Below are 16,932 nucleotides of genomic sequence, written 5' to 3'. Positions count from 1 at the left end.
ATCAACATTGCAGATGACAACTTCTACAGTGGATAGCCTCGAACTAATGGGAAAATTGCTGGAAGCCCAATCCATTCCTTATTTGGAAACAGGTTCGATAAAATGATCTTGACTTACCACAGTCTGTTTCTGAAGTTGGACTAGAAGTAGACTTTCCCTTCTTTGAAGTTTTCTCAGTCGTTTTGGGAACTTTTGATGAAGCTGCATCTGAAAATCAATGATTCTAAAATAACTTGGGTTGACTGACAAGTAAATTTTATTTTCTATTGAAGTTAACAGAATTATATTGTAGTTAAAAAGCATTTTATTTTGAAGATACCAAACAAACCTTTCTGCACAAAATTAACTCAGTGCTGTTTAACTATTCATGGTTCTATTTTTAATTGGTTGTTTAGAGAATACTGAGATTTAGAATATTGTTTTGTTTCTGGACAGTTCCACAATCTTGTACAATTTTAAATGTTATATCAACAGTGATTGCACAAACATATACAATTTCCAGCATTATAATAGGAAATTATTCTGACAAATTATCTTTGACCCACATAGATACGTGTTTGTCTAGTACTCAAAGGGTGAGATTTTAACTCGTTCAAAATTCACCGACTTGCACAGTGTTAAAATAGGACCATAAATGTTTTCAATCTCCTTGATTTTAAATGCCCGGGATCATTTTCATTTTCCTTTGCGTTGTTAAACGTTTGTTTGTTCTGAGGGAAATTCTGGCTTAATCTTGTGTTCGTAATTTGTTTCTGCTCTCGACTGCTGGAAGGAATTTTGTTTTTAATTTTGCAGTTTAATGACAGGAAGAAACGACAAACAATGTTGCATGCAGAGGAATGTTTTCCATTGTGAGTTTTCATGCTGTTGAATGCTCTTACCAGCCACAGTAACCGAGCAAGTACATTCCATTTTCCCTGCAGAATTCTCTGCTATGCATTTGTACTGGCCTTCATCTTCAGGCAGGACCTCCTCAATTTTAAGTGTACAAAGTGACCCTAATATAAATAAAAGCTTGTGAGAGTCCACAATCCAAATGGATTTTAAACTAAGGTTCAAATACACTTACACTCCTCATAAACAGCTTTTAAGGCTAAGTGTTCATCAACTACAGATTAATAAAAACGTTTTAAACTTTCCACTAATTCTTATTACACAATATCTTGTATTACAAAATAAAACTTGTTTTAAGGAATATTTTGCTGTTTGTAAAACTGATATGCAGTTACATCAAACATTATTAGTGATTTACAGTCCTCAGGATTAATAGCGATGAACGTTTTCTCAGAGCAACAATTAAATGAAATGTTATCTTATGCATAAATTTGCAATACAAGTGCAGTGTACTGTTTGAATGTTTATTAAGACTTAGGATTTAATTTAAAGCTCCATCTATCCTTGGAAGTCAGTTACCTTCTTGAGATATATTAATAAACTTGGATGACTTGATGACCTTTCCATTTATAGTCCAGGTGACTATTGGAGTTGGTTCTGCAACAACCCGGCATTGCAACAATAAACATTCACCATCCGCTACCTGAACGTCTTTTAATGTTTCCTTAAAGACAGGTGTATTTCCTGTACTTTCAGATTTCTTATCAGTTACTCCACCATCGACACATGAACATCCATTTTTACAATCACCGCCATCATTTAAGTCCACTTTGACAGATTGATTGCTTTCAGCAACATTATTTGCCTCTTTGCCAGTTGAAGATTGCTTCTTTGTGCCTACAGCACTCCTGAATTCTGACTGTGCTTGCTTTGGTGTATTCTCCTGTGATATTTTGGGAGTGTTCTTTTTACCAAGTACGGCCCGGAAATCTACCTGCTGGGGATTCGAAATCTTCTTCTCTTCTTCAAATGTATTGGTCGTTTTAACATGTTTGGAAAGAGAGTCTCGGAAGTTCATTTGTTCTGCTGAACGTTCCTTCAGTTCTTCCTCGGAAAAGCTTTTGGTGAATACTTTTTTCCCTAGCACGCAACGGAAGTCTTTCTGATCAGCCTCTTGCTGTTTGAGTTGGTCTGCTGACTGCTCTTTGGTTTCAACTTTTCTCCTGAGCACTCCACGGAACGCTTTCTCTTCGTCTGTGCTTGTTTTTGTTTCTGCTGTGCTCTTCTTGGCACTGTCAAGTTTACCAAAATTCTCTATGCCATCACCACTACCCTCCTCCTCTTCAAGGACACTGGCATTCCACTGTTCCTTACTGCTCGCAGCAGTGAAAAGAAAGAATTAACAAGAGGTTAGTTTGAAAGCCACAGAACAGCCCCAGGCTTGATACAAGAATGTTTATAAAAGGGAAAGGCTTATTACAAGAACACAATCTATTACAGTACTGCATCACTGATGACTTCAGTGACCATGTAAGGGCATGAAAAAAAGTGAGACAGGCTCTACTTGGACCATGTACTATGGCACAGCTGTGTGATGTAAACAATTTGTTTGGTCACTTCTGGGGATTAATTTTGAATCTTTTCCAGACTAGAACTGGCCGGCCGTCGTATAGTCAGTGCAAAAATAGAACTCTCCCAAGTAATGTGGGAATCATACTTACTCTTCCTTGGCTTCTTCTCTGGAAAGGGAGCATTCTTTGACCACAAGCGACACGTGGCAGCTGCACTTGCCAACTTGGTTTCTGACATTTGTGAAAGAAAAAAAGAATGGGGCTGAGGGAATTAAGTTAAATAATGTATGGAAAAATAGTTTGCAAAGATAGTGACTGATGTGAGCAATTATATTTGAACATGCATCTGAAATGTAACATATGCAGGCGATTTTTTTGTGAAATGTGCATCATATTGTTAAGGCGTTTTGGTTCTAAACACTTGCCATCTGTCCATCGCAATGTGAACAGTATCCGTGCAGAGAAGTTTGCACAGAACTATTCTACTGCTTATCAAAGGAAAACAAACCTACTACAATTAGCTGAATCAGATTTGTAGGATGCGATATAATCAGACTGCTAACACTTCCTTTGCAGAAGAAATAAACTGCTTACAGTTATGAATGCAGCGGCCAAATAATTTAAAGATTAGCGGTTGCAAGGAACAAAGCAAAGACTCTGAATAAACTTCAGAGCCAGGACTTTACAGCCCCTTCTGCCCATCAGGATATTACGACCCCAACAAAATAGTGTAAAGCAGTTTAAATGCCCCCCCACCCTGCCCCCAGCATCCACTGGGGGAGGGAGCGGAACATGTCATGGCAGGGCACGGAAGTCCTGACACAGGAATTGATCGGCTCTGCCTTCTTTCCCCCGAAGCCTCATCGAGTAGCAAAACAGCACAATCAAATGGGATGTTAGAGTTCCGATAGCCAATCGGTGAAGGGAGGATTCAAAGCCAGTCTTTACTTGAATACAGAATGAAATATTACAGAGATAGACTCCACTCAATTCTTGTGTCAGTAAGTGTCTCTTCATATGTGCTCAAGCAACCATCCAATAAATGCCCTCCACCTGTGTGTACTTCACTTTAACTGATATAATTAACGAGGGTCCCAGGCATAATTTCAGTTTGTCTGATTAACCTTATCTCAGCTTGAATAACAAATGTAAGTTTTTATATTGCTGCAACATGATTTCCCAACTCCTGTATTCAATGCCCCGGCTGATGAATGCAAGTATGCCATATGCCTTCTTAATCACCATGGCCACCTGTGTTACCACTTTTAGGGAACTGTGGACCTGCCCAGTTCCCTCTGTATTTTATTGTTCCAAAGGGTTCTGCCATTAACAGTATAATTCATACCTAAATACATCACCTTGCATTTGTCCGGATTAAACTCCATCTGCCATTTCTGTACCCAAATCTTCAATCTATCCATATCCTCACGTATCCTCTGACATTTCAGCTCCTGACCTAACTCTCTGAATTGTCTTTGCAGGACTTCTTGCTGCCTATGCCATTTGTACCAATGTGGACAATGCCATCTGTCTGTTTACTGTCACTTTTCAGGATGCCCTGCAGCCGTTCAGAGACCAGCAGAAATAATTTTTGATGCCATCACTGATATGAGGTGGACAAGCAGTAAGGTCTTCCCAAGGCCATTGTGCTCTGCTAATCAAATAGATCATGGTTAATCATCCATCTCTATGCCGTTTCTCTCTCTCTCTCTCTCTCTCTCTCTCTCTCTCTCTCTCTCTCTCCCCCCCCCCCCCTCTCCCCCCCCCCCCCCCCCCCCCCCCCCCCCATCCCCATATCCTCTTGATGACATCAGTATCCAGAAATCTATCAAGGTCCAGCCAAAATTATTTTTTTTATTCATTCAAGGGATGTAGGTGTCGCTGGCTAGGCCAACCTAGATTTTCCATTCTTAATTATCCTTGAGAAGGTGATTGTGAGCTGCCTTCTTGAATTGTTGCAGTCCATGAGGTGTAGGTATATCTACAGGGCTGTTGGGGAGGGAGTTTCAGGGTTTTGAGCCAGTGACAATGAAAGAACAGCGATATATTTGCAAGTATGGATGGTGAGTGGTTTGCAGGGGAACTTCCAGGTGGTTGGTGTTCCCCTGTAACTGCTGCCCTTGTCCTTCTAAATGGCAGTGGTCAGGGATTTGGAAGGTGCTGTTTAAGGAGCCTTGGTGAGTTCCTGCAGTTCACCTTGAAGGAATGTTTGGTATTCTTGAAAAGCAGCAGCCCAGTTTAAGCAGTAAGAAATACAAGCTCGTTTGAAACCACACATGAATCTCAATCAGCTCATTTAGACTCGTTGAAAATGTAACTAGCCAGGAGAAACTGAAGTGCATGCTGGGTTGGTATTTCCACTTTGCGTGTAATTGTGCCCACATTTACAACTGTTTTCAATAGAGATTTCTCCCTGAGGTTCCGCTCAAACTCAGTTACATCTCGCTGACAGCAAAATCTACGGTACGGCAGAATGAGCAACATTTTAAAACATAATTTAAGAAACTAATTTGCTTTAAAAGTACACCTTGATATAGTTAAGAGTAAAGTTTGATTAGTAGAGGTAAAAATGGTTTTCTGACAAAAAGGGCGCGATCCACCCACAAGGGAACAAAGTCCCATGAGGCGTTTAGCCACATGTTTCCCGGCACTCGTAATGCGTAGAAACACATGGCTATTCAACGAGACTCGCTTTGAATAAAGGGACTGAATGAGTAATGCGGCCGAGGCTGCACATAGCCCCATTTTTTACAATGGGGAGCTCTGCTCGTCAGAACTCTCGTTTCAGCGAGAGAACAGGATGTCAATTAAAAAAGGCGTCCTGATCCCCGAGGCCCTACAAATAATCCCTGACCTCCCTCGCGAACACAAATTGGGAAACCCCCACACACCCCCTCCCAACACCAATGGCGAGCAACCCTGACCCGATCACACGCATGCACAAAAATGCCAGCTTGACACCTTGGCAGTGCCAACCTGGTACCCTGACAGTTCCAGCTGGCAGTGCCACCTGGGCACCATGGCAGTACCAGGCTGGCACCCATGTGGCACTGCCAGGGTGGTAGGCTAGCACTGCCAGGATACCCAGGTGGCATCAGCAGTGCTAGGGCACCACCCTGCTCAAAGAGCATGTAGCCGGGAGCCTCCAATACCCTTGGGAGACCCCCACGAGTGCCATTCTGTCTGCTCACAGTTTATGGGGACCAGCACCAAATGGCACTTGTCCAGGGTCCCCGAGCAGAAGGGATTGAATCCCAAAGCCTCAGGTACCTTGGGAATCTGCACATTAGAGTAAGACTTACTGCCTTATTCCAATATGCAGATTTGCTAAAAGGTGATCCCACCCATTGTGGGCAGGATTCCCCTTGCAATGTCTCACGAGATTGCGTTGAATCTCATGAGGTGTTGCGAGCTGGGTAGATCCCGGGAGCAGAGTCCCCTGGCTTTCAGCGGCCACGTTGCACCAGGGCGAGATGCTTTTCTCGAGCAGCATGGCCGGTGGGTCGTGCCAAAAGAAACGCTTTAAATCATTGGGCTGGATTTTAGGGGGGGTGGGGGTCAGACATCTTGCACTCACCGTTGCAAGATAAATAAAATGTTGTCAGTGGGCTGGGAGCAGGGCCTCTGCCTCTGATGGGGAGGATGTCATGCCTTCAAGAGCTGCTGGCCCATTTGATTTAGGGAGAGATTGTGTCGCCCAGTGAGGGTTGTCTGTGGGTCTCTTTTAGAAGTCAGGTGGGGATATATTTTATTAAATGGCCTCCCCACTCCCATCTGCCTGCCCCTGCCCACCATATAATGGCAAGGGCAATGTATTATACAAGTCAATTGGCTTGTTAACAAGTTTAATTGAATGATCCTTAATTATATAATTAATTATAGCAAGCGGGCTGTTGATTTTGGCATCCAGTACCTGCCATGTTATGCGGTACACCTCTGGGGTGGGTGGGGTGGTTGTGAGCTTGCCACCCCTTTTATTTTACCTGCCCTCACCCCCCTCCTAGAAATATGCCCAGCAAAGGGGGGAAGGGGGCTGTAAAATCCAGCCCACAGTGTCAATCCACCAGCTGTAAGTAACTCCATTTTAAATTACAGAAAATAACTGTTAAACAGAATACAAAACTATGCTCAGTTTTGTGGTTGTGGCCTGTGTAATATTTTTAGAACTGGCACAAAACATTGTGGACACTCAAGTTGTGATGAATTTGTACTTAAATTTTCACAATCTTTTGCGGCGATTACCACAACATTGGGGAAATGGTGCCGAAAAAATAAGGCAATTGAGTGAAAAGCCTTTGTAGCAGCACAAATTGTTGAAAATTCACACATTTTGTGAAAGGCCCTGTTAGAAAAGGCCACATAATGGAGTCAGATCAAATTAATAAAATGACAAACTGCAATTTATAAAAAAAAATTACATTAAAATTAAAAATAAAACTTTTGATGAACATCTGTACACCTACAATAAAATAAATTATATCGAGCAAACTTTTCGCGATTAGCATCTCACAGTGAAATCATAAATGCTTTCTTTATACACATTTATGACCATTCTATAAATAGCAAATACAATATCATATTTTGATTATTGCAGTTTATATCGACGACAGCATAAAGAGTGCATTTTAAACATACTTGAGCAGAATTTCATATTGGCCAGCATGATGAAGCTGAACATTCTTGACGAACAGTGTGAATACATCCTCATTTTGGAGGACTTTGCAGTCTTCATCTATGATGACCTCTTGCCCATCCTTCATCCACTGCACAGTTGGGAACGGATCTCCAGCAATGGCACATGAAATGAGGGCGTGTTCCCCTAAAGTCGAAGTCACAGCTTTTGGCTTGCTGATAAACCAGGGCTGTATCCCATCCTGAGGCTCTACAGAATCAGAAGAGACATCTGTATGACTTTTTTCTGATATAAATCCACGTTGGACAGTACGAAACATACAATTTATTCTTGTTCAAGCATATCATAATTTCAACTAGGGTTGGCAACCTTCCAGTATTGGAGTCCCAAGAATTGAAGCTTAATTTCCTGGACACTGTTGAGCCACCTCAGGGGAAAAAGCCAAGTAGAGGGTTTTAAAAAGTTATTTGTGATTATTTTTCATTTTGTTTGAATATTTATCAATTATAAAATTATTAGTGACTGGATGTAAGGGCTGGCTGACTGACAATCAAGCATCGCTCAGTTGGGTAATTAATACACTGCTTGCCTTCCAATTGGTGTGAGAAGACATTGCACCATGAGAATGGTTGTGTGGGTGACCAATAGTGGGAGACCAGCAATTGGAGGTAGCAACGACTGCAATGAAATCTCCTGGAATACATCAAACCAGAGTTGGAAATCCTACCTCCAAGCCAAACATGTGGACAACTCTCTGTGACATGCTTCAACAAAGTAAGAATTCTGTCATGTAAAAATGGGTCAAGTTCCACTGTGGGCATCCAAGGTGCACACCGTAAGCAATTAAAGCACTGGTTAAAATACTTAAATAAGAGCCCTATGCTTTGTAGGAGCCTTTGCTAAAATTAAACAGTGCCTGCACTTGACCAAGTGATAATTTCACTCCACAACTCAAGGCATCAATAGGCAGCAAAAACCCTTCAGCAGTGCAAATCAAAGTGTCTATTTACGACAGACAAATCAGTTCCCGTTTTGTTGTTTCAGCACCTATTAATTTCTGGATAATTTTCAGGCTATTTTCTGACTTTTATAACTTAATTCTGACTACTAAAAATATTTTTTTTTGCTGCATTGGTTTTACCCAAATAGGGCTGCCCAGGTAGTCTAGAGGGCTCCCATTTGAGCTGAAGAATGAGGAGGATAAGGCAATAAGATAAAGAGATTGGTAACAGCTGGCAGGAGGAAGGAGGGCTCTGCATAGGACATCTACTCACAATGGTCTTCAGGAAGCACTACTCTTTCCATTGAGCAGCATATTTACAAAGGAGATTATGACTGAACCATATCTCCTGCTGCAGTTACAACATGAGCCTGAAACCAAATAATTGATAGCACAGAACAAGGCTTATTTTGGGCTCCAGCAGGTGATTCAATGACAACTCACTGTTTGAAGTCCATCATTGTATCAGAGAGGTCACCAAGGCGCCATCTCTTTCCCCCTGGACTGAGCAAAGTAGGGTTTTTGCTATGATCTTTGAATGTTCAAACACACATATTGAGGCTTGGATGAAAGTCCAGACATCAATTACTCTGATGAAACTCATGAACAGGGAAAACATTGTTTGATTGGCAGTTCTGGCTCTCTGATCTCTGCTATCAATCATATAATGTTTATTTACACAAGGTTAAGTTGTTTCAAATGCTGGTGGTTTCTGTCATTGATGTTTCAAGGATCTGGATGATTAACAATTTTGTTGGGCTGCAATGAAAGGACATTTTTTAGCATAGTGGAATTCAATGAATGAATGACTTATCTTTTAAAGTTTTTTTTAACATCCTGTAATCCTGCAAGAACCTTGAACCTTAATTCCATAAAGCAGACAGTAGGTCAATGGGTATAGAACTGCCATAGCTTGGCATGAGGGGCTATGGGGGATGTGGGTAAGTTCAAAACTTGGCATCGGGGCAGGAGGGGTCATGGGGTGGGGGGTGGGTTCATAGTTTGATATAGTGCTTTGAGGGGCCATATGGAGTGAATGGAGATTATGGCTTGGCATTGAGGTCATGAACAGGACCTTTTGAATTCACCATTTAAAATGTATCCTCATACAACCTATGGTTCACAACACCTCTGGGTTGCCGTGAACCATGACTCATTAAAAATGTGGCCCAACTCCTTGAAAATCACAGGGTAGGACATGCCTGTCTCCATGATAGAGCTGGCCAGGCCGGGAGTGCATGGCATAGGTTTGTGGCCATACCAGCCCGCACCTATAAAAGGCTTTCTGACGAGATCATTGAACCTCTGTTGGCCTTTCACGCAGGTCCTGCAACTAAGGTCCAGGCATTCACATCCTCAGTGACATCTTGCCACTGGCAACAGAAGTGGTTACTGGAGGTCTTGCTGACCCCTATGGGAAATATCTTCCACCTTCTCTCCATAGCCTGAAATGGCACTTTCAATATAACATCAGGTAATCTGAGTGCCCTCTCTGGACCTTTCTAGTCGTTTAAAAACATTTGGCAAGTTTCTCTCTTGTCCACAGCCAGAACGTACCTCCCCTTTATGATGTGCTGTTTGCCTGATTTCCTGATGAATACTGACTGCGGGTGAGGCAGGTATATGGAAGGTAGCAATGGAGGAATCTCATCCCTGGCAATTGTCCAACAGGTTCAAGGTTCTTGCAGTTTATGTGGATGAGTAAACTGACCGTGGCACCTGAGTGCAGGGGAACATTCAAGTGGGGGGAGTGAAATGGAATGCAATTGTAGTGGAGGACAGTATATTTAGAGACGTAGGTACTGTTCTCGGCAATTGAGAGTGTGAGTCCAGAAGGTGGTGTTGCCTGCTCGGTTCCACTGTTAAGAGCATCTCCTCTGGGCTAGAGAGGAACTTGGAGTGGGAAGGGATTGTTACAATTGTCATGTTGCATGTGGGCACCAATGACATAGGTAGGACGAAGAGAGTCTACTGAGCGATGATGAACAGCTAGGGACTACATGATAAAAACAAGACCACAAAGGTGCAATACCACTTGAGCCAAGGCCAAATTGGCACAAATAAGAATGTCTGGCTGAATTACAAGAAATGGGTTTTAGTTCATGGGACACAGGCACCACTATTGGAGAACAAAGACGCTGTACCAATAGGATGGACTTCACTTGAACTGCATGGGACCGTTGTCCTGGTGATTAGTATAGCTAGAGCTGTAAGGAGGGTCATAAACTGAATAAGCAAGGGGTAGGGGGCCTCAGATGAGGGACGGTTTGTTAAGTTAAAGAGAAAGAACAAGGAAATACTGCAGGGTAACAATACAGGCAGTGGTAAGCTGAGTGTGACAGGAAGGGACAGTACAAACAAACAAACACAAGCAGCAAGTATGGTCTGGTTACGAAAAAATGGCTTTCAGCGAACAGAGTGGGGAGAGATTCAGGTGAAAGATTATTTCACGTCGAATCCCTTAGATGAGAAGGAGGCCATTCAGCCCATAAGGTCTGCACCAAACCTCAGAAAGTGCACCCTACCGAGGCCCACTCCCCTGCCCTATCCCCATAACCGCAACTAACCTGCACATCCTTGGACACTAAGGGGAAATTTAGCATGGAGAATCCATCTAACCTGCACATTTTTGGACTGTGGAAAGAAACTGGAGCACTCGGAGGAAACCCATGCAGTCGCGGGGAGAATGTGCAAACATCACAAAGACAGTCACCCAAGACTGGAATTGAGCGGGTCCCTGGCGCTGTGAGACAGCAGTGCTAACCACTGTGCCACCATGCTACTCTCGCGCCGCCGTGCCATCAAGTTAAAATCCAAGTTAAGATTTGAGGCAATAGGAAAGTGTATTGATGTGGGTAAGGACAAGCCGAGTGGGACAGGAAGTGACAGGACATTTAAAATAATAGTGCATCAGAGAATAAGGTGCATGCAGGAAATAGATTTAAAAAATAAAATTGAAGTAATTTTATCTGAATATGCAGACCATCTGCAATAAGACAGATAAATTAGTGGTACAAATAGGCACAAATTGTTTTGACCTAATTGCCATGACAAAGATACGGGGCGTGATTCAATGGAACAATTTCCCAGTGTCATTTTGGGCGTGTTTGGCGGGTGGTTTCTTGCAGGCTTTTTGAGTGAGATCTACACCGATATTCGACCACACCTAGGGCGCGATTTAATTAAAAAAAGAGTCAAATTTTGGGCAGGTTTAGCAGGGATATTTCCAGCACTAGGAACGACCCCACTATTGAAAGGGACTCTGTTATTTCTTCGGGCACCGGTGTGGAATGCCCCACCAAGGCCGCACTCCGTCACATTTCCTGCTCTAAGGAGCTCCGCTCTCCAGGACAGGAAGAGATCAAGGAACTATTTTTAAATGGCCCCCCCCCCCCCCCCCCCCCCCCCCACCCCAACGCAACCCCTGGACACCCCAACACCCCAACTTACCTGTTGGGAGGTCCTTGAACCCCCCAACACCCCATTTCATACGGGCAGGGCACCCCCGGCCAGGCCAGAGATCCCAGGGACTGGTTAGTTCTGGTGCAGGCATAGTTAATTGAGCAGTTATGCGGCATCACGTGAGATCTCATTAGATCTTGTGAGGCATACGACCATCAGGAATCCCTGAAGAGGCCTCTTGCAGGATTTACCAGCCAAATCCCATCCTGATTCCGGTCGGTAAATCGTGCTCTTAGTCATTTTTTTGGGCCTTGGTGTGTTTCTCCCAAGTCAAGCCCACACTTAGAAATGTTTTCAACAATGGTCCCTCACACACCACACCCACAGGCAATATCACCCCCACACGCATGTGCATTACCCCCCCCCCCCCCCCCCCCCCCAGTGAGGACATCTCACTATGAGGTCGCTGGAGCTCCCCCTTTCTCAAGCCTCCCCACCCCCCCCCCTCTTTTGGGAACCCCCTTTGAGGACCCCTAGCCTTCATTCCTTAACCTTTATGAGACCCCTTCATAACCGCCCTTCCCTCCACTATGCTTCACATGACTCTCATTCCTCCCTTCATGGACAGGCCCAGGCCTTTAGCAGTGCCACTCTAGCACTTGGGCACCCCAGCACTGCCACCCTGGCACCATGGCAGTGCCTGTCTCCAATCTGCTGGCTCTTTCCAATGGCCTGGGAGACCCCCCAGGTGCTGTTACGCCTGGTCCACGTTTGTGGCGCTAAATGGCGCTTGGTCCAGGCCTCTCTGGGGAGGCCATTAATTCCCGGGCGCCGGGAGAATCTGGCACAGACAAATTTAAATGACCCATACAGCTAATTCAAATATTTATATCTGGATCTCGCCCATGCTGGGTGTGATTGCAAAGTCTCACATGGTTTGGTTTAATCTCACAGGACATGGCAAAGGTGGCGAATCTAGTGAGAGGCCTGTAACGAGATACAGCGGTCTCGTCATGTCACCAAGTCGTGTGCGATTAGCCCGGCAGATTGTGTCCATGGTTACAAGGTTACAAATAGATATATCCAGATTACGACATCACATTTTGAAAAGACAGCCAAAATGGAAAAGTTGGAGGCGTAGCCTGATAATAAAGGATTGTATTACGACATCAGTGAGAATGCCAGGGTGCCTTGGTCGCAGTGGAAAGGGGCAGGGCTAGCAGTGTCAAGGTGCTGATGCCTGCAGGAGTACCAGAGTACCACCCTGCCCAAAGCTCGACCACCTGGGGGACTCTGATGGCCTGGGACACGCCCTAGGTGCTGTTACACCTGGTCCATGTTTATGTGGACCAGCGCTCAATGTTGCCATGGGGAAGCTGTGTACACTATTTTCACAACTTCTAGATATCCGTGTCAATGCCGATCACCACACATAGCTTTGAGTCAACATTTTCATTTCGAGGCCCGGGTGTCTGCTCTGGAGGTATTGCAAAATTGTTCTCTGGCTGCGTTCGGGAATGACCACTCGGGAACCTATAGAGAACACTGTCCACCATGCTAAGTTCTGCCATTTCTGTGGTAAAAGCCCTCAGGTCCTTTGGGAGGTGCTGGACCGCCTATGTGGTGGTCCAATGTCGTCGGTATTGGCGTGCTGGTGGGAAGCCGGAGGTGTCCGTGAGCATCTGCATGGGGGATTTCCATCCCTGGGCGAAGTTCCAAAACATACTCATATGCCGCTGAGAGGAGAGTCCAACTCTGAATGCGGGCAGAGGCCACTGGGGGACTTGGCTTAAACAACCCCAATAGGAGTTTATGATCTGTGTACGCTGTGATCGCATGTCCATAGACATACTGATAGAACCATTTTACACCGAACACAAGCGCCAAACCATCTTGTCTATCTGAGGCCCAGATTTGCCGGGGTGTGACTGGTTGAAAAGTCTCCAGTTTAACTGGCAGCAAGTATGCCGAATGTACCCCGATAGGCCGGATGCGATATTGCGTAATTCTGCTGCGCTGCCGCCAAAGTGAGGGAAGCGAATGGGCCGCTCAGTACTACCGTCCACCTTGTGTGCCAGGATGGCCCCGATCCTGTAGAGTGAAGTGTCGCATGTGAGCAACAAAGGTTTCGATGGGTTGAAGTGAGTCAGCAGATGTGAAGATGACAGTCATCGTTTCACTTTGTCGAAAGCACTCTGCTGCTGTGGGTCCCAAAACCACCACTGGCCCTTATTTAACAACAGATGCAGTGGGGCCAACACTGTCACCAAGTTTGGGATGAGCTTCTCGCAAACGTTAATAAGGCCCAAGAGCGAGCAGAGTGGGATCCTTTTGTATGGATGCCTGCTGGATGGACTGTAACTTATCGTCTACTGGATGTAGTTCGTGCCTGTCCAGCCTGTAACCTAAATAGACTACCTCCTTCAAGTGGAAAATGGGCTTTTCGCTCTGCATGCGGTTCCCGGCTGCCGTGAACCGACTTAGCACATCCACTAGATTTTTCAAGTGTTCCTGATCGGAGGAACCAGTAAACATCTTCCAGGTAGACTGCCACCTGTGGCAATCCTCGCAGGATATTTTTCATCACCCTTTGGAATATGGCACATGCTTAATAGACTGTGAATGGCAGCCTGGTATACTCATACAAACCCCTGTGTATGTTGATGGTCACATATTTGCATGAGGACAGGTCCAAGGCAAATTGAAGATAAGCGTGGCTTGTATTGAGTTTGGTGAAAACCGTTCCTCTGCGGAGCCTTGCGTTTGGATCCTCAATCTTGGGCACTGGATAATGATCCAGACAGGGCGCTTGGTTGATAATCATTTTATAATCTCTGCAGAGGCGGACAGAACCATCAGACTTCATAACCGGCATGACCGGAGCTGCCCAATCTGCAAATTTATCCAGGCGGATAAATCCCAACTTCACTAAATGGTCCAATTCTGCATCGAACTTTGGTTTCAAAGCATAGAAACAAGGCGGGCCTGAAAACAGTGTGGTTGGGCCCCTGGGTCTACTGGCATCTTGGTGGAGCTCCCCCCTGGATGGTACTGAGGCCACCCGAGAATACCCTCGGGAAACGTGGCAATATCGCATCCGGCCTATCGGGGTACATTCGGCATACTTGCTGCCAGTTAAACTGGAGACTTTTCAACCAGTCACACCCCGGCAAATCTGGGCCTGAACCTTTTACCACTACCACATCGGCGCTCCAATGGCTCCCCGGTATACATCACCAGCATCGGTATCTCGTAATGCCAAGATGCGTATCTCTGAGCGAATTAGATTGTATGTGCAGCGACTGATCACAGAAACCGCCGCTCCGGTATCATGCTCCATCCATGTCAGGAAATCAGTGATCTGGACCATCACTTGGATAAGTGCCACCCTTGGTGCCAGAATGCATTAAAGGTGGTGGGCTTGTCGGCATTAATTGCGTCCACCTTCTGGGATGGTCATCGAGGTGGCGGGTGGATGTAATTTCACGTTGGCGCTTGCCCCATTGACTCCCTCTGGTGCCAGTGTGTTCATTCAGTGTGTCAGGGGTCTCTGGTGTGTAAGAAACATGGCGTCCCTTAGCAGGAAAATGTTGCCGACGGTCCTGGTCAACCGGAGAGCCTCCCAACGGTGGGAGTCCAGAACTGCAGCACGGGAGAAGGGCGCTCCTTGTGCTGTTGGGCCATCCCTCGGAGCTCCTGGACACTGTGTTCTGCACCTGCCCGGGACAAAGCTATCTTGGTCACTTACTTCAGGTCCAAATTAGTTTCTTTGGGTCGCCTCACCTCTGATCCCGCAAACCAAACATCCTCCAAGTGACTCACAGAACTCAGCGACTTTTCGCAAATGGCCCAGAAATTCAGTTGTAGGTTCACCCAGGTGTTGAGAAGTCATGTGGAAATGAAAACGCCAAAAGATTAACGGTGCTTTCGGGTTAAAATGGCTGCTGACCAGCGTAATGAGCTCCACAAATTGTCAGGTGAGTCAGGGAAAGTTAAACTTTTTCTAATGCTGTGAGTCTCTGTGCAGCAAACCACGAGGGCGGTCACCGCCTGTTTGGCATCCCGGACTATGTTATTCAGACAAAAAAAAGTAGCGCATTCGCTAAATGTACTGGGTCCAATCCCCCGCCTTGGCATCAAATGCTTCTAGCTTACCGATGAGGGGCATATTTGCATATCCTTTGCCTGAATGGAGGCCTTCTGAGGCCTAATGCAGCTCCACTTAATCCTTGTCGCAAAGCTTTGATTTATATTCCTTACTATTTACACCTCCAAGTCCCCAAAGGGGGCTCCTGGTCCACCCCCGGACTGGAGCATTTAGATCCCTGCAGTCCTAGGAAGAGGGGGGCTAGCTCCGCCTCCTCATCTGTGTAAATCGTACTCAGGTGAGACCACAGGGTTTCTGAGGTGGCAGATCCCTGGCCTCCTGTAGGGTTATAACAATAATGAAATTGAATTCCACATTAAGTTGGAAAACAACATACTCCAATCACAAAGGATAATCTTAAACTTAAACAAAGCCAATTACATAGGTATGAGGGGAATGCTGATTACTTTGATTAGGAAATAAAAGGGATGGAGGTAAATGAACAGTGGGAAATATTTAAAGAAACAATTCAAATTATTCAACAAAAATAGATTTTATCGAGAGAAAAATCCTCAATGCAAAAGATCCATCCATGGCTTTCTAAGGAGGTTAACAACAGTATGAGATAAATAAAGGATGCTGATAATGTTGCAAAGAACATAATTAAGTCTGAGGATTGAGAATGTATTGGAAACCAGCAAAAGACCACCAGAAAGCTAATAAAAATGGGGAAAAGAACTTGGTTTTATGAGAGAGCAGTACTGTTTGCCATATTTATTGCTGTTTTTTGGGGATGTAACTAATAGGGTAGATAAAGAGGAACCAGTAAATGTAGTATGCTTGGATTTCCAAAAGGCAATCATTGAGGTCCCACACAAAAGGTTAATACACAATATAAGGGCTCATGAATTTGGCACGGATAGGGGAATGGTCAATGGAATGGAAAGAGAGAGAAGGGATAAACGGAGCAATTTCAACTTGACAGGTTGGGACTATTAGGATGCTGCAAGGAGCAGTGTTGGGGTCTCAGCTATTTACAATTTATATTTATGGCTTCGACAGAGAGACAGAGAGTAACGTAAACATTATTGTTGAATATATTTAAGGCTGAGATCGAGATATTTTTGGTCTCTCGGGTAATTAAAACATGTGGGGAGCAGGTGGGAAAATGGAGATGAAACCCAAGATCAGTCATGATCATACTGAATGGCCGAGCAGGCTTGGCGTGCCAGATAAACTACCCATTCTTCTATTTCTTATGTTCTAAGTATTCCTTTTAATAGGTTTGATCCTATTACCAATTAGTTGAGCAGATTTTTGTCTTCAACATCTGGGCACCAAAATTTATCTGGGGACAATGCACAAAAGAATATCTGGTAGGGTGATGCGGTTTTCTTTCTATTTA

General features: G+C 44.7%; 1 protein-coding gene across 3 annotated transcripts in view; it reads right to left on the bottom strand.

Moving 5' to 3' along the window:
* LOC119961939 (myosin light chain kinase, smooth muscle-like) overlaps nt 1-16,932 on the bottom strand; it is a 552,422-nt gene that overhangs the window by 140,658 nt on the left and 394,832 nt on the right. For all 3 annotated transcript variants that reach the window (XM_038789529.1, XM_038789528.1, XM_038789530.1), the window contains 5 exons: nt 7,041-7,287; nt 2,556-2,636; nt 1,414-2,207; nt 882-998; nt 118-207 (listed from right to left, as the gene is read on the bottom strand). In XM_038789529.1, the coding sequence (XP_038645457.1) occupies nt 118-207; nt 882-998; nt 1,414-2,207; nt 2,556-2,636; nt 7,041-7,287 (1,329 nt within the window). The remainder of the gene's footprint in view (nt 1-117; nt 208-881; nt 999-1,413; nt 2,208-2,555; nt 2,637-7,040; nt 7,288-16,932) is intronic.

This window comes from Scyliorhinus canicula, chromosome 2 (genome assembly GCF_902713615.1).
Source record: "Scyliorhinus canicula chromosome 2, sScyCan1.1, whole genome shotgun sequence".
NCBI lineage: Eukaryota > Metazoa > Chordata > Chondrichthyes > Carcharhiniformes > Scyliorhinidae > Scyliorhinus > Scyliorhinus canicula.
This window is presented reverse-complemented; position numbering and strand designations above follow the sequence as displayed.